Below are 12,270 nucleotides of genomic sequence, written 5' to 3'. Positions count from 1 at the left end.
AGAATTCTCATATGTTGCTTGTGGGAATGTAACTTGGTAAAACCAATTTGCAAAAAATTTGATATTATCTATTGAAGTTGAACTTATGTCTTTTTCATTGCCACAATAATGCTGCATAATAAACCACCACAAATTCAGTGGCTTAGGACAACAGCATTAATTCTCATGACCATCAGTCTTCAGGAGGTCTAACATTCTGTGAATCTAAGGTGGGTTTATGCTGCACGTTGGATTCTCATCTGCTCCATGTTTGTTCTGAAGGCCCAGGCTGAAGGGGCACAGCTATTTGAGACACAGTCTCCTTATGTACATCATCTGAACTCAAGAGTCAAATGAACTACATATGAATACTTAAGACTCCTGCTCCTGTCATGTCTGCTAACATTCTATCAGCCAAAAATATTTACATGACCAAGAGCAATATCAATGGAGTAGAGAAGTAAATTTGGCCAACAGCAGGAGGAGAGAATAAATACTTGCTGAAACAATTCCAAATTATCATGTCCAGTGTGGTATACACCCAATAGAAATGATGCACATGTGTACCAAGAGACATGAAAAAAAATATTCAGGCAGAACTTTCATAGTAGCCAAGAACTGGCAACTATCCAAATGTCTATCAACAGTATAATGGACAGGTGCCAGGCTGGCTCAGTCGGTAGAGCATGCAACTCTTTTTTTTTTTTAAGATTTTGTTTATTTATTTGGGGGGAGGGGCAGAGGGAGAGGGAGAAGCATACTCTCTGCCAAGTGTGGAGCCCGACACAGGGCTCAATCTCAGGACCCTGGGATGATGACCTGAGCCAAAGCCAGATATTTAACCGATTGAGCTACCCAGGCACCTCAAGCATGCAACTCTTAATCTCAGGGTCGTGAGTTCAAGGCCCACGTTGGGTATGGTATACATTAAGAAAAAAAAACAAAACCAAAAAACAAAACCAACACAGTAGAATGGATAAAGAAAATGTGCTATGGCCACATCTACATATATAGCAATGAAAACGAAAGCATGAGTACCCATGAAAACATGTCTCACTAACAATGTTACTCCAAAGAAACTAGGCACAAAATTATTCAATTTATATGAGGTTCAAACCACAAGCAAAACTAAATGGTGAAGTTTAGGGATGTATATTTAGGCAGCAAACCTAATATAAAGGTAAGGGAGAGATTACCATGGAAGTTAGATTTGTGGTTAGGTATCATGGTAGGGAAAGTGACACAAGATGGTGCTTCTGGAGTTTTGGCAATGTTCTATTTCTTGACCATGGTGGTCATTTCATGAATATTTGCTTTGTGATAAATCACGGAGTTGTACATTTTGGTTTTGTGTATTTTAAAAATAAGTCGTATTTTGTTGTTTCTACACCCAACCCTCTTGTTTTTGAACACACCTAGTTTCACTTCTAAGGACTTTGCACTGCTTTGCCTTCTGCTTGGAAAGCTCTTCCTCCACATCTTCCAAGGACTGGTTTGGTCTGCTTTTACTATTGAGATTTGGCTTCAAATGTCCCTTATTCAGTGAGCTCTGGCAATTGTCTCTTCGGCCCCAGGCCTCTAGCCTCCAACCCGATTCTCTAGCATTTCCAGCTTGCTTTCACAGCTGTATTGTTCAATCAAATTCTGTTTTTGTTGTGGTGGTGGTTTACTTGTTAATGTTTGGTACCCACTTCTAGAGTAAGTTCTGTTATGTGCAGGGTGCTTATCTGGCTTGTTCACAGCTGTAATCCTAGTGCTTACTTTAGTAGCTGGCCACAGTAAACAGTAAAAGCTGCTACTGAATGACTAAATCCTCTGTTCCCAGCATGTGGTACATACCTGGCTCATGGTAAGCGTCTGCAGAGATTATAAACTTCTAGAGGTGTTTTCCTAGGGAATGAGCGCTTAAATATTACATGTGTGAAAATGAAAAGAAACCGAATTCAAAACGGAGTCAAGAAGCAATGAAGGGTGCCCAATAAGCACCAGTACTGGAAGCTTACTTTACATACCCCAGCAGGAAGATTTTCTCCCTGCTGGCAACAACCCAGCCAATGAGAAGCCACCACGACCCTGAACTCTGGCTCTCCGCCAATGAATTGTCACAACCACCTCTCCCAACGTCTTCCTTTGCTCTATAAAAGGACACTTGCCGTGGTTCAGTATACTCTGCATGTCTTGAACTACAGTTTCTCTGGTTATAAGTAAGCCTGGTAACATATCAGTTCTGTTTTTAAGGTTAACACTCTTAAGGTTATTTTTAAGGATTTACTAAATTAAAAGATTTTATTTAATGTCACTTTGAGGCAAGACCAGTGTCACCACCATACCCTCAGGAGACACAATGGCAGACAAACACCACAACCCCGAGTGAGGCAGCTGCTAGAACAAACACACAGACTCTTCAGGGTGGCTACACATCTCCCCCTGGACGTCTTCCGTATCCGGCCACGCACCAACCTCCTGGCGACAGCAGGCTCTGTTTCGCCCTTCCCCCAGTTGCGCACGCCAGACTCCGTCCTCCAATCCCAGGGCGAGCTGCAGCCTCGCGCCTGCGCACAGGAGAGAAGCGAGCGCCGCGTGGACGCCGGCCGCAGTCCGCGCCTGCGCATTGGCTTCTCCTCAGTGATTGGCTCCCGCCGTTCGCCACGGTTCAGTTTTCACTTTCTCTTTTTCCACCCCCTACCCTCTTCTTTTCCCGAGGCCAGAGGTTTTACTTCCGGTTTCCTACCGCCGCACCTCAGATAATCGGCATGTTCTCTCAGGCCGCGGGGCGTCTCGGTGAGCGTTCCTTCCTATGACCCTGCCGGAGAAGAACGACGTTTGGCTAACGAGCGCGGTGGTGCCTGCGGGCTGGGAGCCTGGGCGCCAAGCCCTCGTGGCCAGCGCGGCCCCAGGGCGGGGAGGAAGCCCAGGCTGCGACGTGGAGGGTCCTGCGCGCCCCTGAAGAGCCGGTGCAGACAGCGCTGAGGGCGTCCGCTGGGGACCCCGGGGGCGGAGAGTCGCGAAGGCGCCTGGAGGGCTCCCCCCCGTCGGGGAGAGGGCAGAGCGCGGCGGGGGACTACTAGGGTCCGGACGTACCTGTCACGTTTGGCCGCGGGGGACCGAGAGAGAGGAAGTGCATGTGTGGAGAGGCGGATACCCATAAGCATGGGGAAGAAATTGAACAGTAACCTCAAATCCTCGGGGGCAGCGGCCGCACGGGAGACAGGTAAACCTTACCCGCGGTGGGCGCTTCTGTTTGTGCACCTGGAGGGAGGGAAGGAGCAGCCCCCGCCTCCAAAGCTGAGTGTACGGCGTAGCTGCTTGGGCTTTTGTGGTTGTCTGCTGGGGGCTTCGAGGCTGTCATGCACAAAATTGTTTAAATTCCGGTGGACATTGCATGCTTTCCTTGGATGGTGCGTGACTAACGCTCTCTTGCCTGTTTGCTCCGCTCTCGGGGTGAAGGGGCGGGAAGGGGGGCGGTAGTTTTCAGAATCGTTTTTGCCATGCTGCTGTTTAAATGAGTCGGCCTGTTATAACCTGTGGCCATTCTGAATATTGCTGACGCTTCGATCCTGACTTGATTCTGCGGCGTCGGTATTTTGCACGTTCTTATAGAGCTTCGGACGCCCAGAACTGGAGAAGCATTGCCTTTGAGTTGCTTGTCAGAGGACAGCTTCATCCTCGTGCACGCCACGATAAATACTGAGTTCAAGCTTTGCTCATTTGCTTTGGACTCGCTGTTAAATAAATTGTAAAGGCTTCTGTATGAAGTCTGCATCTCAGGTCTCCTTCTGTCGTGAATCCATGGCAGTGCATGACATTTTCTCCTTTAAAGTAGTTCTAGAAGGAAGGGGTCTATCCCTAGGGAGGGTCATGTAGCAGAGAGCTCAAGTAGTGCACAAGGAATGTCGTAGCTGTGTTGGTCCACGCAGCCCAGCAGTTTATCCGAAGGTGGCACCGAGCAGCAGGTTGTAGGGGCACATGGCAGGTTAACCTCAAAACTTGAGGAAGACACTTTGAAAATCCTCTGGTTTCACTTAGTACTTGTCCATTTGAAATCCAAAAATTTAAATACACTTGTCTTACCCTTCTTTATTTTCCCTATAAGGTAGTTAGAATGGTAGGGTTTATGAAAGGACATTGTAAACTTAAGTGTTGAGCGAGTATCTGTTATTTTAGTAACGTTAGTGATGGAAGGCCCACAGTGTTTTCCTGAAGAAGCTTTAGAAGAGGAAAAGGGTGTGATACGTAAATTTATAGGATCTGAAATTGGTAGTAAGCCTACTCAGTTTTATAACAAAGCAGATCTTCTTTAACAGTGTAAGAATATTTTCTGTTGAAAACTGCCTTCCAGAGCTGGAGAATGCTGTGCAGTATGTTCAGCACTCCAGTAAATAACCCAGACTAGAGAGAAGTAAAAAGGGACAGGTTGTATATAATTCTTTTTAAGAAAGACCAAGAACAGTGTTTGAAATTTTGGGTTTTCAGGACGTTGGCCCAAATGTAACCACTTCTCTTTTTAGAACTGTATTTATAAGCGTCTCCTGTACTCCAAACGTAGTTGCTTAAATGAATTAAAATACCCAAAGTGCCTAAAAACTTGTCTGAGACATAGTGTTTAACAAATGTAGTATGGTATCTGCTTGGTATGATTAAGTAGGTATGGTATCTTTATCAAATGAGTCTTTCCGTTTTGCCGGATATTTATTTTCAAGTTTTCCCCTATAACTAACAATGATAGTATTTCTGTAGAGTTGATTCCCTGTAAGAATGCTGAATAATAATGCTGTGAAATTGTCCTCAAATATCATACCCTTTAATAAAATGCACTCTCAAAAGGTACGCTTTATCTCCCTGCTAGCCAGCAGTGGATGATAACAGTATTTCTCGAACGTCTTACTAATTTTTCTAATAACTGAAAGTAACTTCTCATTTTAATTTTTATCTTTCTTGGGTGATAAAAAAAGAAACATCTTGGCTGGCTCATATCCTTTGCTCTTTTTTTTTTTTAAACGGGTTCTGAACTCTTCTTTGACCCATTTATTATCACACTGTTTTAATTATTGTACCTTTATAATATATCTTGTTACTTTCTTTTGAAAAAAGCTTTGGGCATTTTTTGCATTTTTCTTCCAGATGATGTTTAGAACCATCTTTCCAAGTTCTACAGAAAATCTTGTTAGGATACTGTTTGTGACTGCATTGAATTTATAGATTAATTTGAGAAGAGACATTCTTTTGAGTTTTTCCTTTTAGGATGGTAGGTATGTCCCTTTGTTTCTTCAGTTAAAATTTTTGTTGCTAAGTATACCATTTATAGGTACTGTTTTAAAAAAAAAAAAGTATATCTGTGTACCTAGCTTGGAAGGATATCTACCTTACAAGCGTCACTGTGTACCTCTCCCCAGAAGCAATGTACTGCCACCGCCACCATCACCATGGTCATCCGGAATTTTGCATTAATTATTCCCTTGCCTTTCTGTACAGTTGTATCACATACATATTTTTTAAATCAACCTATTTACTTTCACCTGTTTTTGAGCTTTATCTGTGACTTATTAAACGTTATGTTTCTGAGATTCATCATTGTCGAAGCATGTGCCTGTAGTTCAGCAATTCAGAAGCTTTTTGGTCTCATGGCTCCCTTTATGATTTTAAAAACTAGTGAGGACCCTAAAGATCTTTCATTTATGTGGATTATATCATTAGATATTAAAACCGATTGATCTTAAATATGGTACATATGGCATCTGTTGGTGTATTTATTGGTATCTCTAAAAAATAATAATACAATATAAATAACATTTTAATGAAAAAACTTTTCCAAAAAAAAATAAGTGGCATTGTTTTTACATTTTCACCAATATCTTTAGTGACTCAGTTTCATGTCTGCTTCTGCATTCAGTCTGTTGCAATATATTGTTATGGTTGAAGGTATATGAAGAAAATCCAGACTCATCTGTGTATTTAGAAAACAGAGGAATGTTTTAATAAACTTTTAAGATAGGTTTTGATGAATATCAAAGGAAAATAAAACTAATAGTTTCTTTACAGGTTAGCTGCAGTGTAAAATTTGAAGCCATGTCAGTGAACTTCTCGAACTCTGTGACATGTAAACTCATTGGTCTGTCTTGCATTTTGAAGGGATCTTTTATCCACACATTGGTCATGCAATAGATACTAGTTCTCTGAGTTGTGTAGATCTCTCAGATGATGACACATTTCAATATAGATCAAAAAATCCACCTAAGCACCATCACCACTTTGGGAACCACTGCTATATTTCATTCATTTTCATTGAAGTATAATGGTCTACTCTAAGAATATATTATAATTGCATTATATTCTTAGCTGTTTTATTCTTTATGAACATATTGGTTATTTCCAACATGGGGCTATTATAATCAGTGCTGCCATAAACGTTCTTGTTCATCCTCAAGTGTGTATATATGATACTTTTGCTTGGGCATATTAGTAATAGAATTGCTGGATGCGTTGGGAGGATATATGCATGTTTGGTTTCATTAGATAATGTCTAACTTTTCCCAAATGGTAGTTCTGATTTATACACCACTAATTTTGAATGAAACCTCCCATTGCTTCCCATTCTCTCCATGTATGGCATTGTCCAGCTTTTTACTTTTTGCTAGTCTGGTGGAAATGAAATATTGTGGCTTTCAACTGCGTTTCTGCGATTACATAAAAAAAGTTAAACATTTGTTTTCTTTGTAATGTTTAGTCATGTTTTTGCCACTTTTTCTATTGGGTACTTGTTTTAATATGTATGAATTTTTAAAAAACGCGTTATATATACAAGTTGAACTCTTCCTGCTGCTTAAAAAATTACTGGAATAATTTATTTAAACATTTAAAACATACATAAAGACCATACAAAGAAAAGTCTTCTTTCCTGTACCTATCCACCTCATTCCCCAATGTTTGTTTTTATATTCCTCTTAATCTGATTTGTGCTATGCTACATTTTTTCCCCTCCATTTTTCAGTATATCCTGAAAATCTTCACAAATCAGCATATAGGTAGATGCTTATTCTACAGCATAGGAAACCAGTTTCTCATTGTGTGGCTGTACCAGTTTATTTAACTAGTTTGTAGTAGATAATTAGTTTCTGGTCTTTTGCTGTTAAAAACAGTGGTGCATGGAGTAATTTTGTAGAGTTGTCATTTTGTATCTGAGCAGGTATTTCTGTACTATTAATTTCCAGAACTGTGATTACTGGGTTAAAGCCTTTGAAATTTTGAGACATATTGCCAGACTGCTTTTCTTGGGATTTTGCACGCTTACCTGCAGTATGCTGCAGTGACTGTTTTCCTAAAGCCCCCCCTCACAGGGTGCATTGCTCAACTTGTGTGTTTGGTAGTTTGATAAATCAGTTTACAGATAATTATGACTGAATCTGAGCATCTTTTCATGTGTTTAGAGGCCTTTTTTTCTCCTTTGTACTGTTCATATCCCTTGTCCATCTCTGTTTTTTATTGGGTTGTTGGACTAAAGGACTTTTTTTTTTTTTTTAAGATTTTATTTCTTTGTCAGAAAGGGAGAGAACAAGTAGGGGGAATGACAGGCAGAGGGAGAAGCAGACTCCCTGCTGAGCAAGGAGCCCAATGCAGGACTCCATCCCGGAACCCTGGGGTTATGACCTGAGCTGAAGGCAGGTGCTTAACCTACTGAGCCATCCAGGTGTTCCTGGACTATAGGACTTCTTTACCCACTCTGGGTACTAATCTTTTGATAGTTAAATGGATTGCAAATACCTTTTCTCTCTCTTCATGATGTTTTTTGATGAACAGAAGTTGTTAATTTTAAAGTTTTTCATTTCGTGTCTATATATTTGGAATTGTTAATTGTGGATAGTTTGGAGTATAGATAAAATTTAACTTTATTCTCATGTAGATAACCAGTTGTGGTAGAATTTACCATTGAATCCACTTGGGTCTGAAGGGTTTTTTTGTGGCAAATTTTTGACTAGTGATTCAAATTTTTTACTGGTTACATGATTTAATCAAGATTTGAAAAAGATGTCCGTATTGCTTAGATTTTTCTAGGTCCCTGTTTTGTCTGAATTTTTAATATTTATGGCTGTTAACAGTGCCCTCTTGCTGTCTTTAATGTGTGAAGCATGTGTAATTATGTCTCCTTTTTTCAGTTTTGATATTGAATATTTCTCCCTTCTGTACTGTTAATTCATCTTGCTTATAATCATTTATGCTTTGTGATTTTCTCTTTAATACATTTCTTCTTGTTTTTTAAATGCGTTTATTTTGAAATAGCTGTAGACTCATGCACTTGTATGTTTTAGATGTCTCTTTTAAAGAGCATCTGTTGGAATTTTTTAATGCAATTTTAAAGCATTTCAGCTGGGACATTTAGCCTATTTACACTCACTGTAATTACTCTCATTTTGCGCTTTCTATTTGCCCTGGCTATTCTATATTTCTTTTCTCTCCCTTCTGTTACTTTTTATTTATTTATTTTTATTTTTATTTTTTTTTGTTTTTTAAGATTTTACTTGTTTATTTGTCGGAGAGAGAGAGAGAGAGAGAGCGCGAGCGCGAGAGCACAAGCAAAGGGAATGGCAGGCTGAGGGAGAAGCAGGCTCCCTACTGAGCAAGTATTCCCCAATCCGGAACTTGATGCTGGGACTCGATCCCAGGACCCTGGGATCCTGACCTGAGCCCAAGGCAGCCGCTTAACCAACTGAGCCACCCAAGCGTCCCCCTTCTGTTATTATTTAAATATCAATTTAGTATCTTTATCATTCCATTTTCCCCATGTACTAGTTTGGAAAATACGCTTTTTTTTCCTTTTCCTAATTCTCTCAGAAATATCATGCATCCTTGACTTTTCAAAATCTAAAAAATAAAACAAAGAAAACCCCAATAGTTTTATCTTCCTCTTAGATGGTACAAGAACCTTAGAAGTTTAACTTCATTCAGTGTCCCTGCGTGACTTATATGTTATCATATATTTTAATATTTTAAGATAATAATCTTACTGGACAGAAGAGGGCTTGTTTAGAATTATTGTGTTTTAAGGTCAGTGTTTATTTACATTTCCCACATTTTTACTACTTTTCTCTATTGCTTCTTTTATCTTTTAGAACATCAGTCTAGGACCATTTTCCTTCTGCTCAAAGCGTGTTCTTTGCGATGGTTTTTTTGTTGTTTTTGAAGGATTGCTTGATGATGAACTCTTTCCATTTTTGTTTACCTGAAAATACCTTTGTTTCACTGTCACTTATGGCAGATGTTTTTGCTAAATATAGCAATTTAATTTGGCAGTTGTTGAGCACATTGTGAATCTCATCCCTTGTTCCTTTGTCTTTTCCATTATTGCCACTGAGAGGTCGGCTGTGTCTCAGTTCTTTTTTCTCTGGCTACTCTGGTATTTTTCTCTTTTGTCTTTAGTTCTGTGCTATTTCAATGCAATGTATCTTTATCTTGCTGGGGATCGTTTGGCTTAAATCTGTAAGCTGGAGGTATTTTGAAATGTGTTTATTAGCTATTCATAATTTCTGAACTGTGAATTTCCATTTCTCTTGATCTATCCATCTTAATGTATAAATCAGTCTTTTATCATCTGTGTAGTATTTTTTCCTCTTCTTTTGCTTTTCTCTTCACTTTGTTTCCCTCAGCTCCACCAACAGAATGCATTGCCAAACTTGTGGATTTTTGATAATCTGATAAGTGAGAGGTGAAATTTGACAATAAAACTCTGGAACGAGTCTTTTGGGGAGAAGGGGTAGGACTATGAGTATCCTTTCAGTTTTTTCATCATAATTGGTTTATTTAGATGTTTCTTCTGTTTAGATCAGTGTTGGCAAATTATATTTTTATAGTTTTCAAATTAATTGGTATAAATTGTGATATTTTATAATTTTAGGAATGTTTTCCTTGTATTTGTGGTTATAGTCTCCTTTTTGTTCTGCTTTTTAATTTTTCTGTTTTGAATATATTTGCTAAAAGATTATTTCATTTATTCTAAAAGTAACATTTTTTATTTTTATTGATTAACTCAGTTGGCCTTTTGTTTTTGTTTTAAATTTGGCTTCTCTTTTTAACATTACTACTTTTATCATAAGAAATATGTCTGGAGCATATTTTGTTTTCCCTTAATAAGAGAAGGAGAATTGGAGAATTAAATCTCTTGCTTATATTCTGTGTAAAGACTCACTACCTTCCTTGGCATGGTGAAATAGACCCTGTTTAGAACTTTTGAGTACACCTTCTCCCTCCCTGGTTAGAAGAATATTCAAGACCCCAACTTGTGAGATTTAGTTTGGCCAGTTGAAGTACCTGTTTTACCCTGTGGTTTTCCCCTACTTCTCTGTGAGCCACTGTTAGTGAACAGTCCTGTTCTTTGCGCAGGACTTTCGGGGTGGGTATTTCTAGGGGTGTAAGCAGTAAAAAAAAAAAAAAGTCACCTTTGTTATGGCATGGATTAGGTCACTTTATATTTCATCATCTGTAATCAAAAGAATCCAGAGCAGGCTTTAAAATGTAATTGTCTCTGAGAAAAATTTATTTTTAGGATTTTCTTTTAAGAGGTACAAAACAACTTAACAGTGTCCTTGTAATAAAGTACAGTTTAATGCAACCATCTCATTGGAGGCTGATAGTTTAATTTAAAGCACAAATTAGGAGTGCCTGGGTGGTTCATTTGGTTGAGCGTCTGCCTTTGGCTCGGATCATGATCTTGGGGTCCTGGGATCAAGCCCCACGTTGGGCTCCCTGCTTGGTGGGAGTCTGCTTCTCCCTTTCCCTCTGCCTCTCCCCCAGCTTGTGCTGCCTCTCTCAAATAAATAAATAAAATCTTTTTTAAAAAATAAAGCACAAATTAGTAAATCCAGTTTGGTAAGGAGCCAGAAAAAGGGCAGTTACTTTATACCCATGTCTAAAAATGACACCATATAAACTTAAAAGGTGCATAACTTGAACATGGAAAGTATGGTCTCCAAAAGAACTTATATAGCATAGCAAGAGAACAAATTTTGTAGATATAAGATTATAAGCATCTATTTGATATACAAAAATACTTTTTACTGTCAGGTTGGATTCTGAGGATGTTAAAACAGTCTTCAAAAATTGAATATTAAATCCAAAAGTAAATATGCCACAGTTAAATGAAAAAGTCCTAGTACATAGGTATATCTCATTTTATACAATGGATATAAACTTCCAAAAATGTTTTTAAAAAAAGCAATTTCTCTCCCTTTCGATATACTAAATTCTCAAAGTGATTTGCGGTTTTAAGTAGTACATAATCAATCTACATGGTTCTTTATGAATTTAAGTGAATTTTGTGAGTTAAGATTTTCCTGTATGTTTTCTATATGTAGCACAGTAGTGGTAATGATTCTCTAGGATCTCCTGAATAGTTCCTCCAGCAAATGCAGATATGTTCAGGAATGCAGATGCATGTCTTCAGTAACTTTGTTCAAGCATGAGCCAAAAGTAGAGATGTCCTTGGGTCAGGCCAAATACTTCATGCGCCCCCAAAGTTCTATTTTTGGTAGGTTTTGTTAGGGCTGCCTGGCTTAGTGGGTGAGCACTCCCGTCCTGACCACAAGTGCTAATATCAGCATCTCCTGGGGATCCGTGGAGCACTCAAAATCATATTCAGTAGACCTTCTATTTTTGTAAATTATACAGAAAAGCCTTATGAAACTTTAGCTGGTGAATTTATATAGACGATAATGGGAAAGCATTATAGGGGCACTGATTTAGAGTAATTGGGGATCACTGTAGTGAAAAGATGTGGATTTCACATTAGGTCTGGGGTTGGCAATCCATCATCATTACAGCATCATTACTGAGAGCCTGTGAGCAAGATCCTTGAAGACATTGAAGCTTGGAGCCCTCACTGTAAAATAACAAACACCTGAGGGTATTGGGAGACATCAGAGGAAGACCAAGGGCACTTTGCTTCTTTGACCAGCCCTCGAACCAGATCGCAGCTCCCATTAACCCTCTACCCGGTGGCTGGGGTTCTGGGGTCTGCGCCTGCCTTCCGCGGGCTCGCGGTCAGCCGCCCTCGTTGACTTTTAAAAGGTGCCGCCCCGCGCTGCCCCAGCCGACAGGCCTGCTGGGCCGAGGTGCAGCCCCCTCCCCCACACACCATGAGGTGAGGAGGAGGAGGGGCTGGCCTCCACCCGCAGCTCTGCTCCCCAGTGCTGCCAGGGCGCCCCACCTGGCCAGCGGGCTGTCTTCCTTAGCGCGGGGTGCAGAGGAGACTGGGAGAAGGGACAGACGAGGTGTCTAGCCTTCAGGGGACTTTGGAGAGTGAAG

The 12,270-nt window shown here is 39.9% G+C and overlaps 1 protein-coding gene across 6 annotated transcripts in view; it reads left to right on the top strand.

Moving 5' to 3' along the window:
- The first annotated feature begins 2,647 nt into the window (after nucleotides 1-2,647).
- Nucleotides 2,648-12,270, top strand: part of TASOR2 (transcription activation suppressor family member 2) — a 76,103-nt gene continuing 66,480 nt past the window's right edge. For 4 of the 6 annotated variants that reach the window (XM_087857760.1, XM_045812950.2, XM_087857759.1 and 1 more), the window contains exon 1: nucleotides 2,649-3,190. Coding sequence is in view for 1 of the 6 variants with exons in the window: in XM_045812950.2 (XP_045668906.2) it covers nucleotides 3,130-3,190 (61 nt within the window). In the remaining 5 variants the exon portion in view is untranslated. Of the gene's footprint in view, nucleotides 3,191-12,270 lie in introns of all 6 variants that reach the window. The other 2 variants (XM_087857756.1, XM_045812949.2) reach the window with 1 other exon arrangement.

Source organism: Ursus americanus, chromosome 31, assembly GCF_024610735.1.
Source record: "Ursus americanus isolate L20-20 chromosome 31, mUrsAme1.1.p, whole genome shotgun sequence".
In the NCBI taxonomy this organism is placed as follows: domain Eukaryota; kingdom Metazoa; phylum Chordata; class Mammalia; order Carnivora; family Ursidae; genus Ursus; species Ursus americanus.
The sequence above is the reverse complement of the archived record's forward strand: the minus strand, read 5'-3'. Positions and strand labels throughout refer to the sequence as shown.